The following is a 21841-nucleotide window of genomic DNA, read 5'->3' as shown; positions in this document are numbered from 1 at the left end:
TTTAGGTATGGATGAAAGCCATTATCACAGGTGGTACCTCACTTCTGTATTTCCTTCAGATTTACTTAAGAAGCTTGTATTGGGTTTCAAAGAAATATTACTTGTATTTTGACTTAGGGAGTAGATATTTTAAAGAAGGCGCCGGTGGGGTAAATGTCAAAGGGATTAGGAATCCTAAGCAGTGGTTATAGGGCAGGGAGTACATATTCTTGGAACTTTACCAAGTCTATTGATTGTTTTCTTGGTGCTTTAACCAGGCTTTTTTTTCTCCCCCTTTAAAATGTTTGTTTATTTTGAGAGAGAGAACGCATGCAGGGGGAGTGTCAGAGGGAGAAGGAGAGAGAGACTCCCTAGCAGGTTCGGTGCTGTCGGCCCGCGGAGCCCAACCACAAGCTCTGTCTCACCAACTGTGAGATCTTGAGCTGACCGGAAATCAAGAGTCCAGCGCTCAATCTCGGGAGTCCAGAGCTCAATTGACTAAGCCACGCAGGCGCCCATAACCAAACTTTCCAAGTGACTAGTTTTTGCAGTCTTACCAGAGTTATTATGACTCCATTCCCACTGTCTGATTTTGGAGGATACAATTAGTATCGCTTCTCAAAAGGAGCCTCAGTGTAAAAAGTAGAGTGCTAGAAATGAAAATTCAATGCGGGAGATAGCTCTATGTATTTCTTATTGTACTGCTTTATTTGATTAAAAATCTCATTCTCATAATCTTTTCACATTCAAATTTATATATGAAATAGCTGTATTTTCTGTATCTTGAGCTGGCTTCTTGCCTCTTTGTTTCCTATTGTTGCCATGCATTCTTTTTTTTTTTTTTAATGTTTATTTTTGAGAGAGCATGCACGTGCGCATACGTGGTAGGGGAGGGGCAGAGAGCAAGAGAGAGAATCCTAAGCAGGCTCAGAGTTGTCAGCGCAGAGCCCCAACTTAGGGCTCAAACTCACCATGAGATCATGACCTCAGCTGAAACCAAGAGTTTAACCGGCTGAACCACCCAGGTGCTCCGCCATGCCCTGCCATGCGTTCGTAACTGGCAGGAGAAAGCATGGAAAACCAAGGAAAACTTTACTGAGACAGTCAACCAAGGACTGACTCAGCTGTAGAGGGCAATTTTTCTGCAGCCACGTAATGTATTTGTGCCCGTGTCTTCCATCACATTTTTACTTTTAATGATAGCCTCGTGGCCATGTTAGGGGATTTTAACTTACCAAAAAAGAAGTATGTTGGGCCTAAAAAGTACTTTGTTACATATCTGTTGTTTGGGCTCTAAATTAAATATAGGAATAAGAGCATGTCAAATGCTAAAGTAAAGTTTTGGTGTGATACTCAGCAGATTTTTGAGGACCCTCTGTGCTAGTCCTGGACTGGGTGGTGATGACACAAAGGCAATGGGTAATAATTCTTGCCCATCAAGGAATTCTTAATCTAGTGAGAGAGACAGTGAAATACTATAAATTGTTTCACAGCCTCAAATAACTTATGTGTGAAATATACCAGTTTTTGCACATTCACATCTGAATTTCAGTTGGCATTTAAGCAGATAGGAAGCTTGTGCTGTTCATAGTAAATAGGGAAAGTGGCCCTAGAGGAAGGCACTGTAGTCACAGAGTTAATATCTTCAGTGCGTGAAGTAAAATAAAGCCCAGGTGTGGAGGGATGTTACTGAAAGCACAGTCTGAGCGGCTGCTGGGAACTTGACTGTACCCCTTGAAGGGATCCCATGTCTGAAGACCTTAGTTGTGGCCTGGTAACTTTGTTTCTTTAAGGCTGATCACCCAACATCTGATCAGCCATGGCATATAAAGAGAGCCATGAATTTGACTCCAATAATCATGAATTTCTCTATTGAGGGGGTTTTTTTGGTCAGTAAAACCCTGAGATTGGTACAAGCATGGTAGCAGTAGGCCCTGAGACCTGTGGGAGCACAAGAAAGAGTTAGCCTGGGGTATCCAGACAGGCTCCCCAGTAGAGAAGGACCAAGGTGGTCAGGAGGAGCTAGCAGATAAAGACCTGAGAGCTCAGTGTGCTGAGAACAAGGAACATCCAGCATATGGAGTGGAGTGGTGACAAAGGCAGGCACACATTAGAGTGAACGGATAGTTTAAGCTATGGTTTAGAGTTTATGAATTAAGGGAAGTGATTCTGTTTGAAATAATCCTGAACTTTTTATTAGCATCAAAACCATTGACATCTGATTTTTATTAATTTATTAATTCTTCTGTAGGATAATTTGTAATTTACTAGTGTTTTCTTTTGTAAAGGAAAGGGTTGTCACCACCAACCTGAATGGTCACACTGCTCGGGTCAATTGCGTACAGTGGATTTGTAAACAAGATGGTTGTAAGTATTCATCTGTTTGTTAAAGGTACTTTCAGTTGTTTTCTGATAAGTATGGTTAGTCATGTTTCTAAAAAGAATTGCTTTTAGATGGTGCTTCCAAAATCCTTTGGAATTTGCTGAAATGTCTTATATATACCTACTGTGGTATTCTTATGGACTCTGAAATAATTTTATTTTCTATTCCATAAACACTTATTGAGAGCATTCTGAGCCATGCACAAATACAGAATTTGCTGAATAAGTATGACTTTGCTATGATTTTATCTGTGACATTAAAAAAAAAGTTTAGGGGCACTTGGGTGGCTCAGTCAGTTGAGGGTCCGACTTTGGCTCAGCTCATGATCTTGCGGTCTGAGGGTTTGAGCCCTGCGTCTTTGCTGACAGCTCAGAGCCTGGAGCCTGCTTCTGATTCTGTATCTCCCTCTCTCTGTCCCTGCCCTGCTCATGCTCTGTCTGCCTCTCTCAAAAATAAACATAAAAAGATAAAAAGGTTAATAAGCCACTTATTTCAATTGGTAATGCAGTATTAGTCATGGTAGGTCAATAAAAACCATTAAATAGTAGAAAGAGGGGCTGTTGGTGCAGATATTAAAGCACAATTGTAATTATGTTAATTGCCGCCAAGTGACATCAAAGACTACTTGAATTTCAGTATAGGGATTTATTATAAAATGTTAATTTGGGCTTGTATATTTTATCTTTAAAACTGAGGTTATATAAAATGAATTGCTTGTGTTTCAATGTAATCTGTAACTATTATGTTTGCTTTCCTAAGATTAGGGCTCTACCAGTAGATAATTAAGATATTTTTTCTAACCCAAGTATTAGTGATATATAAAATGTTAATAATATCATTTCATAATTTTAGGAGAACCCATCTGGCTTGGTTTGTAGAGCATGTGACTGGATCTCAGGGTCATGAGCTTAAGACCCATGTTGGGTGTGAGCCTACTTAAACAACAACAAAAAAACCTTTCATATTTTTATTTTCATTTTTTTAATGTTTATTTTGTGAGAGAGAGAACACGGAGGGGCAGAGAGAGAGGGGGACAGAGGATCTGAAGAGGGCTCTGTGCTGACAGCAGAGAGCCCAATACAAGGCTCAAACTCACGAACCATGAGATCATGATCTGAGCTGGAGTTGGATGCTTAACCAACTAAGCCACCCAGCTGCCCCATTTCATATTTTTAAAATGTCTGATTTTTAACACATTACTTTTAGGGGCCTTATAGTAATTCTCAAAATCATGTAGTTAAATAATTGGCTTAGTGTCTGTGATCCATGAAGAAATTAAAGTCCCAAGATCACAGCTGGCTGGCAGTAGGGTTTGGACATGAACCTCAGACTTCTGACTATGGATCTAATGTTCTTCAGACAACCCCCCTGTTGCTCCCCTAAATATCTAGCACACAGACCAGAAGAAACATAAGTGGAAAATTATATTTGATTATTTTTCCCTTTTTGGTTGTTACTCCTTAATCTTCTGTTATCCACAAGAAGTTGTTTAAATGAGCTACTCTGAAATATTTGTCTTATTTCAAAAATATGTCATATATTTGATAGCAGTTGACTGTAAATGTCTCATATAGGTCATTCCTGCTGAAAGTATTCAGTGTGCATCTTACATGTTGAAACAACCAGGTATATCCAGATTGAGGGACATTTGCAAAACAACTGGCTGGGACTGTCATTGTCCCAAAAAAAGGGGACTGGGAAACTATTCTAGGTTAAAGGATATTAAAAAGATATGGCCAGTAAATATGCAATTTGTGGTCCTTAGGTTCAGAATTTACAAAAGTTACAAAAGACGTTACTGGGACAATTCAGGGTAATTTAAATATGGACTGTATGTTACATGGTGATACTGTATCAATCAACAATTAAACTTTTGAATATGTTAATTGTCCTGTGGTATGTACGGAAATGTTCTAATTCTTAGATTACATATAATAAAGTGTTAGAAAGTCAGAGGTCCTGATGTCTGCAACTTATTTTTAAATGGTTTGTTAAAATAAAGGGATCTAGGGGCGCCTGGGTGGCGCAGTCGGTTAAGCGTCCGACTTCAGCCAGGTCAAGATCTCGTGGTCCGCGAGTTCGAGCCCCGCGTCGGGCTCTGGGCTGATGGCTCAGAGCCTGGAGCCTGTTTCCGATTCTGTGTCTCCCTCTCTCTCTGCCCCTCCCCAATTCATGCTCTGTCTCTCTCTGTCCCAAAAATAAATAAAAACGTTGAAAAAAAAATATTTAAAAAAAAAAAAATAAAGGGATCTATGTATGCGTGTATAGAGAAAGTGAGATGTTAGGCAAATGTGGCAAAATGTTAATAGTTGGTGAGTCTAGATAAGGGTATATGAGTTTTCTTATATCTTTTCTATAGCCTTGAGAGTTTTCAAGACAGCTGGGGAAAAAATAAAAATATTTATGGAGATATAACTTTTTTCAGCTCCTTCTACTGAATTACTTTCTGGAGGATCTGATAATCAAGTGATTCACTGGGAAATAAAGAATAATCAGGTGGGTGGACATGTTTATAGTTATAAGAAAAGACCTTTATCTGCTTTTATTTTCAGGTCTTTTTGTCCTTTCTACTGTATTCTTTTATGAAGTTGCTTTATTCTTATCAGTAATCCAGGTCCTGTATCTTCTATACTTCACATGCCCTGTACCCTTCCTTCTGATATTTGCTCTCATATTCACATGCTGTCATTCATTTCTGTGAATTTCCCATCATTTTGTAATAGTTTTCACACTGCACATACAGGGGCTATTTGTTCTGTCTTCACTGATAGCATAAATTAGTACTGCCTTGTTCACAGGACAGCTGTTACCATGTGGATATAGATTTACATAATTCTGAGTGATGTTATAATATGCAGTGCTGAGTATGGACGGATTTCTATTGATGGACACTAGGTTGTTTCTAGTTGTAAGCAAAGATTAAAAGTTAGCGTGTTAGACATTTGAACATCTGTCATGCAGTAGATGTAGATGAGGCAGAATCCTATTCATGATTCACGTACATGGTTTTGAAGGCAAAATCTACTTGAAGAGTTAAAGAGCAAGGGTAGCTCCATAGATAATGTGCTCTACCTTGCTGTACCACAACTGTGGTGCTGTGAGTTTAGTAGAGTTTTAAGAGGTGGTCTTTGAATTGGGTCTTAAAGTATCAGGTGGTTTCCTTGGGAGGAATTAAAAAAAATTTTTTTTAATTTTTATTTTTATTTCTTAAAAAAAATTTTTTTTTTTAATGCTTATTTATTTTTGAGAGAGAGAGACAGAACGTGAGTGGGTGAGGGTCAGAGAGAGGGAGACACAGAATCCGAAGCAGACTCCAGGCTCTGAGCTGTCAGCACAGAACCTGATATGGGTTTCTAGTCCACAAACTGTGAGATCATGACCTGAGTGAAGTTGGGTGCTTAACCTACTGAGCCACCCAGGTGCCCCTAGTGTTTGTTTATTTTTGAAGGAGAAAGAGACAAAGTGTGAGCAGGGGAGGAGCAGAGACAGAGAGAGGGAGACACAGAATCAGAAGCAGGCTCCAGGCTCTGAGCTGTCGGCACAGAGCCAAACATGGGGCTTGAACTCATGAGCCATGAGGTCATGACCTGAGCCGAAGTCGGACACCCAACCGACTGGGCCACCCAGGTGCCCCTCCTTGGGAGGAATTTAAGGGTCTAGAATTCCTGGTGGGAAATTCCTGGCATGAATGAAAAAGCTCAGTTGATAAAGAAGACCACCTGTTCAGCAGTATCCAGTCTTAACCCAAGCCTAAGCTTTAGGACAGGGCTTTCTAAAAAAGTTTGTTCAGGGAGGTATTCATCTCTCAAGAAGTTAAGTGAAAAAAGGAATCTATGGCCAATCAAGGTTGGGAAACACTATATTCTATACCTCCTTTAGAGAGTCCCAGTGCACCGTGAGTATAGTGAGGGCTCTGTAAAGTTCTGACATGGACCAATATGAGTATCTTTAAGTACCATTTCCCAAACTTCATTCAAGTCTTAACTTTTTTTTCCCCCTTTTAAGTTTCTTAGCATTCCTTGTAACTGAATGACATAATTCTGGACATGTTTCTTGATAATTCATTGTAGGCAGTACTACTAGAGAAGTACGGTAGGGGAAGATCATGTGGAAATGTAGATACCAGCTTTAAGAGTTTGTTCTTTATTAGTAGGCACTAGGAAGTCCTTGATGATTTCTAAGCAGAAGAGTATGAATAACAGAAGAAGATTAATCTGACAGCAATGTGCCATATCAGAGTAGGAAAAAATAGGAAGAAAGCGATGTGGGGTGTTTTTGAAGGCAAAATGATTTTGACATTGACTAGTTATTAAAGGAGTGGGAGCTGGTGTTAGGGGAGTAAGTAATAAAAATAGTGGGATTCTGTTTCCAGGTCTTGGGAGAAAGGTGCTTCTACAAAGTAAGATAGGGAAACTGGAGGAAAGATGTGGAATTTACTTGTAGACATTTCACTTGAATTGCTGGTCTGGCATCCATACTTATCCTCAGAAGGAGAGGGCAGGTGTGGAGGTGGGGATTTTGGAAGTACCTAGATGTGAATGAGAACAAAGGGAGGTGTAGCAAACTTAACTCCTGTTTGGACTGATCTTGGTAGAGGAATCCAGAGGGAGTGAGTGATTTGAACACTTGATTTTGAGATCTTGAGGTGAGACTTGAAAAACTCTTTCCTCATTGCTGTCCCACGCTTCTGTCAATAGGGGATCACAGACTGAGCAAGTATCTGGTGGCAGCAAACTTCAGGAGGAGCCAGAGGAGAAAATGTGAGGCCAGACAGGGAGGACAGCAGGAGGGTGAAAGGCATAAAAGGGGGTTAAAGGGAATAAGAGGATTTAGAGGAAGGGCCACACATGGAAACCTTAGAGCCTTACAGGCTCCTTTCCGTATGCATTTCCATGTATGCAGGTGTTCAGCACACCTTGACTTCTGATAAAAGGAAATAATTCTAAGCTGGTAGAATGAGAGGTTTGTCTTTGAAGAGTGAGCATTGTTTTTTTAACAAGGTGACAAACTTGAGAGGTTTCTTTTGAGTTTTTAAAATTCTCTGATGGTTGACATACACCCCTGCTTAAAAATGTAAAATGAGTATTTTCAAGAGATTTAAATTTGGGGGGAGTAATGATATAGACACATGTGAAGGAAGTTTACAGAAAAGAATGAAGAAGGAAAACAAACTAAGTACAGAACCTCAACAGAGTTAACATTCTAATGAACATTGTTGTAGTTCTCTATTTCGTGTGTATAATTATACATACAAGAGATTATATTGTACTTGAGTTTTTTAAAATGAGTTTTCCAAGAAGCCAAAAGTTAATGGCTGCAGGAAGTTAGTGTACAGAACCTTATACATAATTATTTTCTTGAATGGCAGAGTTCAGCTTAATTGGGAAAACAATTGAAACATTTAAGGGACCCCACTATTTTGGGAGATAGCAAATTATAGAAGATACTTCTCAAAGGATATGATGGAATCTCACACATTTTGAACTCTAAAAAATACACCTAAAATAACAGAAATGATACCACAGGGCATAATCTTGCATGGCAAGCATTTAGATGATAAACAAATGGAATTTCTTAGTTCTGTTTGCCATTTTTTTTTTTTCATTTTCCAGCTGTACTTGATTCAGGCAAGTATCATGAGTGTATGCTAAAAATATTTGGTTAAAGTTTGATGGAGAAGTACCAAGTTCCAAAGTATAATCTGACATAACATTACGAAAAAAATTTTTACCTTCGCAGTGAAAAAACATGGCAGACACTACCTTTACTAGGATACCAAGCTTAACTTCACTAATATTGGCACAGAGTGATATCATGTGCTTCCTGATGGGATGCACATGGATAGTAATGTCAAAATGTATACCCTGAATCTATTCATGAGGAAATATCAGACTGATCCAAAAGAGAAACATTCCACAAAGCTGGCTCTAGTCTTCAAAAAATATCAATGTTGTGGTTGTCTTTCCATGTTATCCTTTTTGTTGACTACAGTGTGTATCTACAATAATTTAATCAGTTCCTCTTAAAAATTTTAGGTTGATTGCAATTTTTCACTAGGATAAAGATTGTGTGATGAATCTTTTTCTGCATTTGTTTGTTACTATTTGTTACACTAGTGTGGTTAGCATCTCAGAGTAGATTCTTAGATGTGAAATTGCTGTGTCAAAGGGTATGCACACTTTAAGTGTCCTTACTGCAGTCAGACCAACTTCTCTGAAGTTTGCTTTCTCTTCAACTCTAGAGGATGTATTTCTGGGTCAGGTAGTTTAACAGTACTTTTAATTCTGTGATTTTAATTCAGTAAAGGTAAAACTGTTAATTCCTTTTTTATCACCGTGTTTTTGTCAATTCTTTCTAATGTAGCTTTTAAAAGCAGTCAATCTCCAAGGCCACGAAGGACCTGTTAATGCAGTGCATGCTCTTTACCAGAAGAGGGCGTCAGGCGTTGCATTCCGTACACTGATGGTGTCTGCAGCTTCTGATTCTACTGTTCGAGTCTGGTCTAAAAACGGTTCAGAAGGTAGGTTTAGAGAAATTATAACACAAATGAAATAGTAATTGTCAAGTGATGAAAGAACGTACACGTCAATTTCTTTCAGTCTTTGAAGTCCTTTTATTCTCTGTAACGTTAAAAATCGACCATTTACGTCCACGTGGTCATTGGCTCTCAGGATTGACTTCTCTCATCCCCTGTTGCACCCAGGGCTGTTGACGATGCTGCCCAACCTTTCTATTTGGATAAGCTCAGTGTTGGTTGTTCATGGTGTTTTTTATTTCTTAGTAACATGCCTTCAGACCTTGAACTTTGGAAATGGATTCACTCTGGCTCTCTGCTTGTCTTATTTGCCTAATACTGATGGTGAGTATCCTGCTGAGTATACGTTAAAACAGCAGTATAGGTGCCTGGCTGGCTCAGTAGAGCATGTCACTCTTGATCTCTGAGTTGTGAGTTCGAGCCCCATGTGTAGACCCTACCTAAAAATCCCAAAACACCACAAAAAACAGCAATATATTTTTGTATCTCCCTACAACCAGACACGTTAGGTTTTAATATTGTATCTAGATAAGTTGAAACATGGAAAATAGACCTTTTAAAAGAATGGAAGTATAGGGGCGCCTGGGTGGCTCAGTCGGTTAAGCGTCCGACTTTGGCTCAGGTCACGATCTCGCGGTCTGTGAGTTCGAGCCCCGCGTCAGGCTCTGGGCTGATGGCTCAGAGCCTGGAGCCTGCTTCCGATTCTGTGTCTCCCTCTCTCTCTGCCCCTCCCCGTTCATGTTCTGTCTCTCTCTGTCTCAAAAATAAATAAAGGTTAAAAAAAAATTAAAAAAAAAAAAAAGAATGAAAGTATAGTTGACACAATGTTACATTAGTTTCAGGTGTACAACATAGTGATTCCACTACTGTGTTCCTTATGCTACGTTACCCAGAAGCGTACTTTTGTTTTCAGTATTCAAATGATTTGTGTATAGAACATAAAATTAAGAGAAGTTGTAAGAATTTTGATAGCTGTTCAAAATTTAAGAGACCTAATATGTACTTGGGATTGATGCTATTTATCGCGTACGTTATCAACATCTATAGATCTAATTTGGGAAAATGAACTCTTTGAAGGCTGAGATCTGGCATAAGTTGAAAAAAATACTAAAGATGAACCCTGTGAACATTCCTCTGAAGATGAGAGCCTCTTCACATCCTGCATAATGACCATTGGCCCAAGATCACTTAGAATCTCCCAACAGAAAAACTTCCCTTTTGCTATGAAACCCATCTGTACGTACCTTTGATTGTCCTCCACAGAGTTGTTGGCCAATGTGGTTCAGTCTGTCTCTGCCGCCTCAGTTGTCTGGAGGACATACCTGGTGGAGAGAGGCCACCAGCCTCCCTTGCCCTCTGCAGCAGCAACTGCAACTCCGTGTTACAATGTGATGAACTTTGTGCAAGGGCTCCCCGGGAGGAGGAACTCCCACATTCTGGCTTCATAGCAGAGAATTTAGTTTCTTCCCATCCACAGTGAGGCCAAGTGACTGGAGTTTTTGTTTTTGTGTTTTGTTTTGTTTTTTGATGTTTGTTTGTTTGTTTGAGAGAGCTGCCAGCCAGCGTGGGAGGGGTGATGAGTGAGGGGGACAGAGAATCCAAAGTGCTGACAGCAGCAAGCCCCATGCCCTCAAACGCACAAACCTTGAGATCATGACCTGAGCTGAAGTCGGATGCTCAATCGACTGAGCCACCCAGGTGCCCCTGGGGTTTTTTTTGTTTTTTTGTTTTTACCTGATTTAGAGTGAGAAAATCTTTGAAAAACAAATTTAGAAAAAGACTCCTAATTTTATCTGCTGTCTTTTGGTAACGTGAATTTTTTTATAGTCCTACCTTTCATAACATTTTAACCATGTATTTAATTACCTGCTCTTTTTTTTAAAAATTGAGGTATAATTGACACATATTAGTTTTAAGTATACAATGTAAGGATTTGATATTTATATATATTGTGAAATCACCACAATAAGTCTGGTGAACATTCCTCACCATCCATAGGTACAGAATTTTTTTTCCTTGTGATGAGAACTTTTAAGATCTATTCTCTTAGCAACTTTCAATTATGAAGTAATTATATGCGCTTTTATTTTGTTCTCTACTTCGTGAATTTTGTTTTACTGTTGAATTCTCAAAGTGTAAGGTTCTTGAAGTAACAAACCCTTAAAACTTTGTGCAGTAGCCATGATGCTGGACTCCTACATAGCTCATACATTTTCTGGCTGTGTTGGACCAGCAGCTTTTCATATTAATCTTCTGGTTGACATGGTGAAATGCTCCCAACTTCCTTTTTGTGTTTCTCTTGTCACTGCTGCTTCTATCATAAATGACACAGAATGGAGGAAAGGACTCGCAGCTAATTAGCAGTGATTCTTTGCTGAGTAGCTGTTTGGTGTTTTTTTTATTTGTTTTGAGAGACAGCACAGGGGAGGGGCAGAGAGAGAGGGGGAGAGCGAATTCCAAGCAGGCTCTGTGCTGTCAGTGCAGAGTCCAACACAGGGCTTGATCTCACAAACTGTGAGATCATGACCTGAGTTGAAATCAAGAGTCTGATGCTCAACCAACTGAGCCACCCAGGCACCAAGTAACTAATAGAACATTTGAGATTATTCATTTTATTCCTACAAACGTTTATTGAGCACTTTCAGTTTGTTTGTGCAGGGTGTGGGACATAGAAGTCTGGATTCTTTACCAAGTTCTTAGAATCCATCATAGGTGATAATCATAACATGTGATGGAATATTTACAGTACAGCCTCTTTTTATCCTCCCAGTACCAATATTAGCATGTGGTGATGATGACTGCAAAATTCACTTATTCGTTCAACAAAATGACCAGGTAATTAATGATTTACATTCTGCTTAATTACACATTTTAATGCAGCCTAGTTCCAGATGATAAATTTTAGGGATGTTCTACTACTCTAAAATAATGCAGTACGAGAATCTTTTTTGAAAGTCCTCTTTTAGATGGTTTTCCACTCTCTTTGAACACAAGTAAGTGCTGCCTTGGCCACCTGGTCCAGAGTTGTTAGGTGGAAACGGATCATTAGATGGTGGAAGGACAGGAGGAAGATACTGTGGTGGTGGTTTATAAATTTTTTTTTGGCAAATTCTAAATAAATTATATCTATGGTGAAATACAGCTGGTAGTGTTTGTCTTTCTGAGCTTACCTAGATATTGAGACATTAGAGGAGAGAAGTTCCAGAAAAGGGGTTGGGTCACTTAAAACTTCAATAGTAGAGATACTTCTTTCTTTACCTTCTATAGTAAAGTTTAAAATGGTTGTGAATGTCCGACCACCCGACTTTTTTCTACAGAATAATATGTGTCATTTTATCCTGTAAAAATTTAGAATATTTATCTATTTATAGATATTACGTACTCAGCATTGCTCCGTTACATAAGTTAGATGACTATGAGATTTTTTCATTCCCAAATGAGAGCTCTACCTTATGTCTGATCAGATAGTGTTGCCAATTTAAAAAACAAAAAAAAAGTGCATTAGGACTGGCTGTGACCCCAAATGAAATCACTGATATACATGAAAATTTAAATTTCTTACATCAAGTCTGATGATTTTTGTTATCTTACTAGTTTCAGAAAGTGCTTTTTCTCTGTGGACATGAGGATTGGATAAGAGGCGTGGAATGGGCAACCTTTGGTCAGTATGAAATCTTGCAGAAGTTCATATGATGGGGCAAGTGTGTGGAACTTCCTGGAAAGCAGCCTGTTGTGTTTTCATTTAAAATTTTCTTTGTAGGTAACATTTTTCTGTTGTCCCTTTTAGAAAAGAGGATACTTACCCCTTTTGTTAACTATCAATTGGGGTGGCAGAGGATGAAAGCAGTTGATGTTTTAAAGCAGACACTAGCTGACTATTACACACGTAGACATTCTTGAGGAGTTCTTTGTAGAATTTTGTAGACGGTATAAGAACACATGTCGTAACCATTTATTAGTATTGTATGTATATTTGCCAATGTTACTGAAAAAGAATATAGGTCAAGTGAATAAAGGGCTGGGAGGCAAAGTCTAATTTTTTCAGGAAGTTTAAAGATCTGCATATTGTGGAGGAGAAAGTCTTACACATAAATTTAAGATATAATGTTTAAAAAAAATAATAAAATCTGTTTTATTAGGTAGAGATCTTTTCCTGGCGAGCTGCTCACAAGATTGCCTGATACGAATATGGAGGCTGTATGTAAAATCAACATCTTTAGAAACTCAGGATGATGATAATATAAAGCTGAAGGAAAATACTTTTACGATAGAAAATGAAGGTGAGTAATAATGAAAATATTTGATGTTAACAGTTTCCTGACTCATTCATAATATTATTAACACAACACACCTAGGTGAAGGTTAGTTTTTCAAAAGTATCAGATACCTATGTGAAACGGATACTGTGCATTTTTAAAAACAATTTTTTTAAGGATAAGTTATTTTTCATATATGAAACTTACTTTTCTTCTAAACCACGTTTGTAAGATTTTTAGAAATTGCTGAAAATGTTTACTATTTTCTCAAATTATAAATTATAAGATGCCAAATTTTTCGTTTAGCATCGGAAGATCTAAAAGAATAAAGTAAGTTATCCGTACCTTTACTGGATGAGAGAAGACGAGCCAGAGCCCTACATTTGAGTGGGATGTGTAATTCTGATTTTCTTATTGGGTGGTAATCAGAGCAGTACCCCTGCATGGCAGATCCTGTTGGGATGTTGTATTTGAAGGAAATATTTTTAAGTGTTCAACTAAATTATAGTGTTGTTCACCTAGGAGTACTCTCCTTTGTTGTTACCTTCTTGGTTTTGAAGCCCTTTAGAGTTGAGATTTTGGTACGTGGTTTTATGGGGAAAACCTAGAAATCCTTAACCAGCATGTCATGAGTAGCTGGCTGTTCCCAAATATGAAATTTTGTTAACATTTTTATTAATGACTTTGAAAGGTCACAGTACTGATTTGACCTCCTTTATTTCTGCATTTTTCTTAAGTTTTTTTAAAATGGTATTTTAGGCCATTATATGCTGATAATGACTGAGGATAGCCAGGAGGCTGACATGTCTGTTTTTCCTTTTTCATTGCGGTATAACAGCAGCTATCCCAGAAAAGTTTTAAAATTGGACATACTCCTTAATATGTACTTATGACTAGAGAAAAATTTATGTAATTTTAGAACTTTTCTCTTATAATTTTGAACAATGAGTGAAGTCAATGAAATTTATTTTTTTGTTGAATTATTGACTCTAAATCATGTTTCTGTTCTGACTTTTGGAAAGGGAGTACATAGTTGTACAACTTTGTTGGTAATGGAAATTCTTTTTAGAAGAGCTTTCAGTAAGAATATGTCATTCTTTTTGTTGCAGGTATTAAAATAGCATTTGCAGTTACTCTAGAGACTGTGCTGGCTGGTCATGAAAACTGGGTAAATGCAGTTCACTGGCAGCCTTCATTCTACAAAGGTAGGAAGAAAACATACTACATACTTGTCATTTCAGTTGAATCACACATGTAGAATTTTAAGCTGACCAAATGCAGTGGAGGAAGTGTTTTTAGTGTGACCCAAGTGCTCGCTAACTGGCTGGCTCAGTCAGTAGAGTGTGCAACTCTTCATCTCGGGGTTGTAAGTTTGGGCCCTGCATTGAGTGTAGAGTTTACTTAAAATCTTGAGGAAAAAAAAACAAAACAAACCTAAAAATCTCATATATAAGACATTTTTAAGTTGGCACAGTGTAATACTACAGTTAGGTTCTCCTGGACATTCAGTCCCATTGAAACTTACACTCCTAAGTGGGAAAAGTGATTCCTGCTGTGATGCTGAAGCCACCATGTCCCTTTTCACTTGCTCTTTAAATGCTTTCATCTAGTCTTCATGGCGTTTAAGAGAAACTGACTTTTTTTTTTTAATGTTTTTATTTATTTTTGAGACAGAGAGAGACAGAGCATGAGCAGGGGAGGGGCAGAGAGAGAGGGAGACACAGAATCCGAAGCAGGCTCCAGGCTCTGAGCTGTCAGCACAGAGCCCGACGCGGGGCTCAAACTCACAGCCCGTGAGATCAAGCTGTGAGCTGAAGTCGGACGCTTAACCGACTGAGCCACCCAGGTGCCCCAAGAGAAACTGACTTTTAAGCCAACTTCTCTGGAACTTTTCCCCCTGGAAATAGGAAGTTGGTAATACTGAGCCACATCATTTATGAACAAACAAGACTCTTTCTCCCTCTTTCTTTGGCCCTTAACCTGTCTTCGTTGCTTGCTGAAGCTGGTGCTGTATCGTACAGCTGAACGAGGCACAGGCTTCATAATCTTCCCCTGACCCCCTCACCGAGGCAAGAATAGAGACTATCATTAATGAATACTCAAGTAACCGCCGTCCAACTGTTATTAATATTGTCATATTTTTGCTGCAATTAAAAAAAAAGTAGATATTATTGGTATTGAGGGACCCCTGTGTATTCTTTCCCAAACTCTTTCCCCTCCATTCTTCCCTTAGGACAACTACAAGGCTGAATTCACTGCATATCATTCCCATGAGTGTTTTTATACGTCTACTATACATTTCTGTAGCCACAAACAGTATTGCTTTACAGTTGTTAAAACTTGATAACAATATGTATTCTCTTACATCTTGGCTTTTTAGCTTAACGTGTTTTAGAGTTGTACTCGTGTTGATTCATGTAGCTCTAATTTATTTATTTTTATTGAAGTATAATCCATTGTCTAAATGTACCACACCTCGTTTATCTGTTCTAACGTAAACCTCTGTTGTGTTTCTAAAATGTTGCTATTGCTACAAGTGAATGTTCTTGCAGTAACCGTGTTGTGTTTTTCTGGTAATCTACAAACAATGCTTGTTGATCACCTAAAGGCATTAGTTTTTATTCTTTAGATGGTCTTCTGCAGCAGCCAATGAGATTGTTGTCCGCCTCAATGGATAAAACCATGATTCTCTGGGCTCCAGATGAAGAGTCTGGAGTTTGGCTGGAACAGGTAAAAATGTGAATATTTACGGAACAGAAAATTGGGTTTAATAAATGATATTAAGCCTCCAAGTCTTTGTTCCTAGAGCTGCAAAAGTGTTCACTCTTTGTATGTGTTAAGTAAGTGAGAACATAAAAATCTCTGGAATCTGATTTCTACTGTGAGAATTGTGGACTCTTGATTACCACTTATTTTCTATTGCATAGGTTCGAGTAGGTGAAATAGGTGGAAATACTCTGGGATTTTATGATTGCCAGTTCAATGAAGATGGCTCCATGATCATTGCTCATGCTTTCCATGGAGCATTGCACCTTTGGAAACAGAATACGGCTAACCCAGTAAGAAAAGCATTTTTAAATAAAGCATTTGTTCTCACATAGAGTGAAATGAAACTTAGGTAAACAGTGTTATGTACTTCCTATACTCTGCCAGAAACATAGTTGGGGTGTTTAAGTTCAAATGATGTCTTTCTTACTCACTTCTTCTTGTAGACGTTATACTGTAGTTACACTAAGTGAGAAACTTATGCTTTCCTAAGAGGAAAAGTATTCATTTGTTCAGTATCGTTGGGGTTTTGAAATTTGCACATAGGTCAGTTTTCTATGTAAGTGAACTTTAAGCTGTATAAATTTTTTTTTTTTTTTTTTTTTTTTTTTAGCATTTGTTTATTTTTGAGAGAGAGAGCGAGCTAGCAAGGAAGGGGCAGAGAGAGAGGGAGACACAGAACCTGAAGCAGGCTCCAGTCTCTGAGCTACTAACAGAGAGCCTGATGCAGCATCTGAACCCACAAACTGAGATCATGACCTGAGCTGAAGTCGGAGGTTTAACTAACGGAGCCACCCAGGTGCCCAAGCTGTATAAATTTTAGGCTCTGCCTTTAAGCTCTATAAATTTTTTGATGAGAATATTTCCTATAATGTGTAACATCCTGTCATCTTTAAAAAAAAAAATTTTTTTTTTTTAACATTTATTCATTTTTGAGAGACAGAGTGTGAGTGGGAGAGGGGCAGAGAGAGAGAGGGAGACACAGAATCCAAAGCAGCCTCCAGGCTCTGAGCTGTCAGCACAGAGCCTGACATGGGGCTCGAACTCACAGACCATGAGACCATAACCTGAGCTGAAGCTGGACGCTTAACCGACTGAGCCACCCAGGCGCCCCATGTAACATCCCTGTCTTCTTAAACAAGATAACATAATTTGGTCTTTTCTTGGGCAGCGAAGTACTCCATAGACAATTACTGGATGAATGACTGACAAAAGGGCAATAGGACCACCTGTTATTTTGTGAAGGAATATATTCATGCTCTCAAGTTGTTGATGGGTGTAATTTTAAATGGTCCTGTAAATACTGGGCTATTTTACATCTTTTTTATAATTGTTAGTTTCTTCTCAAAGAGGGAATTTTCCTTTAGTCATCTAGCTGCCTTTCAGTATTATTCCTTCTCTTACTTTCTTTTTTTTTAATTTTTTTTTAATGTTTATTTTTGAGACAGAGGGAGACAGAGCGTGAGTGGGGGAGGGGCAGAGAGAGAGGGAGACACAGAACCTGAAACAGGCTCCAGGCTCTGAGCTGTCAGCACAGAGCCTGATGCGGGGCTCGAACCCATGAACCGTGAAGTCATGACCTGAGCCAAAGTTGGATGCTTAACTGACTGAGCCACCCAGATGCCCCATCTCTTAACTTTCTAATTTGCTTCTGATCCACTTCTTTGGGTTTGGGGAAATGAAATTGCAGGAAAAGTGGCTAAGAGCACAGACTTTGGAGCTGGACAGTCTGGCGTCAGGCCCAGACCCCAGCACTTACTGGCTGTGTGCCCTCGAGGTCTTTGCCTAACCTCTGTCTCAGGTTCCTCCTGAGGAGAGTAAATAGAAAATGTAAAACGTGAATAGAAACATCACCTACTCTGGGGTTTCTATGATGCTTCAATGAGTTAATATTTGTATACTATGTAAAACGGGTCTGGCACCTAGAGGTTACTGTATGAATACGTTAAGTAAATAAATGAAAGAAATAAGAGCATTGAGTGAAATGTGAGTCAGCAGATTCTGAATGTCCATCTGATGGCTTCCTTTAAAAAGTAAAAATTCATGGATTTGCATAAACTTTACTTGGTGGGCTTTGTAATAGTTGTGTCATCTGTGAGGCTTTCTCAATGCATGGAGTGATTTACTCTTTCCCTTATATCTTCCATTTGGAGTTGACCTTTGAAGACTGTTTCTACAAGTATGGAATCAGACCTGTAAATACAGAGAACACACTGATGTTTTGCTGAAGGGGAAAGGGGACGGGGGTTGGCCAAGTAGGTGAAGGGGAGTGGGAGGTATAGGCTTCCAGCTGTGGAATGGGTAAGTCACGGGAATGAAAGATACAGAGTAGGGAATATGGTCAGTGGGTATTGCAATAGTGTTGTATGGTGACAGATGGTGGCTACACTTGTGGTGAGCATAGCATAATGTATAGACATGTTGAATCACTGTGTGGTACACCTGAAACTAATGTTAACATTGTGTGTCAACTGTACACACACACACACACACACACACACATAAACACACACACACACACACACACACACACACACACACACACACAACAAAAAGATTGTTTCTACTATGAAATGAGCTAAGGCACTGTTAAAGAGGATGTTTTTAGGATAAAATTTGTTCTTGGAGCTCCTCTGAGTCATATGCAGCTTTAGTTTTTAGGGCCTTCATAGAAAAAAAAGCATCAGATGAGTAAAAAGAAACTCAATCCACGAGACAGAATTCAAGGAAATTTACTTGTGCTTATAATTTGACTTCCAATTTATATTAGCCCCTTACTAAGGTGACTTTTTTTTAAGAGACTTTATTATTTTTTTCAAGAAGTTTTAGGTTCACAGAAAAACTGAACAGAAATTACAGAGAGTTCCCATATACCCTCTGCCCCCACACATCCACAGCCTCCAGAGTGGCACATTTGTGACAATCAGGGCTGATTTTAAGAAGAAACACTGTCCTTTAGGACTGTTCTAGTGGAAAACTGTACTGATAGTCCAAAAGGGTCAGAGAAAGGGAGACACAGACACAGTTTTCAAAACTTTTTGGAAACTGCCATTGGTGCTTACCATAGAATCAATTTTTTTGTCACAAAAGAAATTAATAGCATTTCTTAGTCACAACCTTTTTATTTTTTTGACCAGAAAATAATATAGCTTAGCTTAATCACTGTATTCAGCATACTTGTCTTTGAATGACGTTTTATTAATACAAATTTGATTTTTCCTCTAAAGATCACATTTTACCACTACTTGTGATTCTGTGTGGACCAGAGATAAGACATTTTGTGTATTTCATTGTCACTTGTTCACATGGTTGCTGGTACAGGTTCCCTCTGGAGGTGGCCAGCTAGGTTTGATTTGGACTGTGTTCTCTACACCTGCAGCTCCTTTTGTTTAATAAAGCCGTCAGAATCTACCAGTTTTACGTAATACCCTTTATTATGTAGTTTAATAGAAAAATACTCGCATAATACCTAGCATGTGCCAGCATTGTTATGAGTGCTTTACAAATATAAATTCATTTTATTCTCATAACAGCCATACAAGCTTGGTAACTTTCCTACGGAAGAGTTCTTTGAGGCAGAGAAAAGTTAAGTAGTGTCTGACTTCTAGGAGGCATTCAGTAAATGATGAATGGAGGGAAATTTCCGTGGGTTACTGCTTTAAAGGAATATAGCACAGATTTGAATGTTTAAGTTCTCATGCTTGATTGGAAAACCCATCCTTTTATTTTAGGATCCTACTATTTTAAGATCCCATCTTTTTTTTTTTTTTTTTTTTTTTTTTTTTTTTTTTTTAAAGCTTTTCACATGCCTGGGGGCATCAGTCTTTTTCATCATTAGCCCTGAGGGCATTATGAAATGGATTCTGAGTAATGCTGATCTTTGATTATTTGGATGTGTCACAGTACTTTCATTGCAGAGAGAGTGGACTCCAGAGATTGTTATCTCAGGGCACTTTGATGGTGTCCAAGACCTGATGTGGGATCCGGAAGGAGAGTTTATCATCACTGTTGGTACTGACCAAACAACTCGACTTTTTGCTCCATGGAAGAGAAAAGACCAATCACAGGTAAGTGACTTCCTACTTGACTGATCTACATTAAAAAACCTCCATGAGCACATGAAAAGTGGGGCAACATTGTTAGCCCCTGCAGAAGTGCAAGTTAAAACCATGCCGAGATGCACTGAAGTAGACGGTACTGACGGTGAGGAGCGGTGGGAAGGGTGCAGAGCGCCTGCAGACTTCCTGTGTTGCCGGTAGGGGCGCAGAATGCTAATAGCCAGGCAGGAGGGCAGTTTGGTATTTTCTTAGAAACTTAAACATATGTATACTCTTGCCAGTTTAGACAATTTAAATGTTAGTTGTTTTCAAAATGTGTTTACTTCAGTTCTTTTTTTTTTTTTAATTTTTTTTTTTAACCTTTATTTATCTTTGAGACAGAGAGAGACAGAGCATGAACAGGGGAGGGTCAGAGAAAGGGAGACACAGAATCAGAAGCAGGCTCCAGGCTCTGAGCTGTCAGCACAGAGCCCGACGCGGGGCTCGAACTCACGGACCGTGAGATTGTGACCTGAGCTGAAGTTGGCCGCTTAACCGACTGAGCCACCCAGGTGCCCCTACTTCAGTTCTACATAAAAGTTCAGTTATCCCTTGTAATTTTAGGTTTAATTCATAAAACACTGCCAAGTCTGTAACAAAAGCTAATTTCTAAAGTCATATGGTATTAGATACTAGTGCTTACGGGCAGTTTTTGTTGAGTAACTTTTCAGTCTTGGCCTTGAGCTCAGAAAGTCGCAACAGAACTTTACCACTGACAAGCCATTGACCTGTGCTATGTGGTAGAGGAAGTCTGTGTACTCAGCTTCAGTTCCTGACAAAAATTCATGGAACTGCCTGTGGGTTGGTTAGTCCATAGAAACGAGTGAAAACTGCCACTGACAATACTATTTCGGTAGTGGTGGGAGGTTCAAATTAATAGAGTTGAGTTAGTTAAAAAACAAGGCAAATGATTTTCACTGGTTTTCTGTGGCTCTTTGTGACTTGTTACCGATATAGCTCAGCTGTTGTTTATTAATCATCTATTTAAAAAATAGATAGGGGCACCTGTGTGGCTCAGTCAGTTAAGCATCTGAGTCAGGTCATGATCCCATTGTTTCTGAGTACAAGCCCCACATTGGTCTCTGCACTAACTGCACAGAGCCTACTTGGGATTCTCTCTCCGTCTCTGCCCACCGCCACCCCCCTGCCTCAAAATAAATTTAAAAAAAAAATTAAAAATTAAAAAGTGGATAAATCAGACTTGACTAAAATGTAAAATTTCTGCTCCTTGAAAGATACTGCCAGGAAAATGAGAAGTCCAGTCACAACTGGGAGAAAGTATTTACCAAGCACATCTCTGATGAAGGATTTATATCTAGAGTGTATATGTATGAAGAATATCTCAGAAGTCAGTACTAGGATAATAGTCCAGTTTAAAAAAACCAAAAGGGCGAAAGATTTGAACAGATATTTCTCCAAAAAAGATATAAGGAAATAAGGACAGGAAAAGAGTCTCAACACCATTGGTCATTAGGGAAACGCAAGGTAAAGCTGCAGTGAGATACCATCACACATTCACCTATCAGAATGATTAAAGTAAAAATACTGAGTGTTGGTGAGGGAGCAGGCAGCTGGCACTCTCGTACACTGCTGCTGGGATTGTAAAGTGCATATCCTCTTGGGAAAATAGTTTGGCAGTTTCTTAAAAATGTAAATATCATCTATTATATCATCCAGCCATTCTACTTATAGGTAGTATCAACCCAAGAAAAGTAGCAGCCCATGTCCATGCAAAGACCTGTACAGAAATGTTCACAACTGCTTTCTCAATGAAAGACAAGCTGGAAACAACTTGAATATCTATCAGTATGTAAATGGATCAGTA

The 21841-nt window shown here is 38.8% G+C and overlaps 1 protein-coding gene across 3 annotated transcripts in view; it reads left to right on the top strand.

The window, feature by feature from the left end:
* The window catches only part of ELP2 (elongator acetyltransferase complex subunit 2), a 45819-nt gene that overhangs the window by 1033 nt on the left and 22945 nt on the right, over nucleotides 1–21841 (top strand). For 2 of the 3 annotated variants that reach the window (XM_030336077.2, XM_030336080.1), the window contains exons 2-12: nucleotides 2268–2346; nucleotides 4788–4858; nucleotides 8726–8882; nucleotides 9144–9221; nucleotides 11668–11732; nucleotides 12492–12558; nucleotides 13037–13177; nucleotides 14263–14358; nucleotides 15783–15883; nucleotides 16081–16212; nucleotides 19837–19986. In XM_030336077.2, the coding sequence (XP_030191937.1) occupies nucleotides 2268–2346; nucleotides 4788–4858; nucleotides 8726–8882; nucleotides 9144–9221; nucleotides 11668–11732; nucleotides 12492–12558; nucleotides 13037–13177; nucleotides 14263–14358; nucleotides 15783–15883; nucleotides 16081–16212; nucleotides 19837–19986 (1137 nt within the window). The remainder of the gene's footprint in view (nucleotides 1–2267; nucleotides 2347–4787; nucleotides 4859–8725; nucleotides 8883–9143; nucleotides 9222–11667; nucleotides 11733–12491; nucleotides 12559–13036; nucleotides 13178–14262; nucleotides 14359–15782; nucleotides 15884–16080; nucleotides 16213–19836; nucleotides 19987–21841) is intronic. The other variant, XM_030336079.1, reaches the window with a different exon arrangement.

This window comes from Lynx canadensis, chromosome D3 (assembly GCF_007474595.2).
Source record: "Lynx canadensis isolate LIC74 chromosome D3, mLynCan4.pri.v2, whole genome shotgun sequence".
Taxonomy (NCBI): Eukaryota; Metazoa; Chordata; class Mammalia; order Carnivora; family Felidae; genus Lynx; species Lynx canadensis.
The sequence above is the reverse complement of the archived record's forward strand: the minus strand, read 5'-3'. Positions and strand labels throughout refer to the sequence as shown.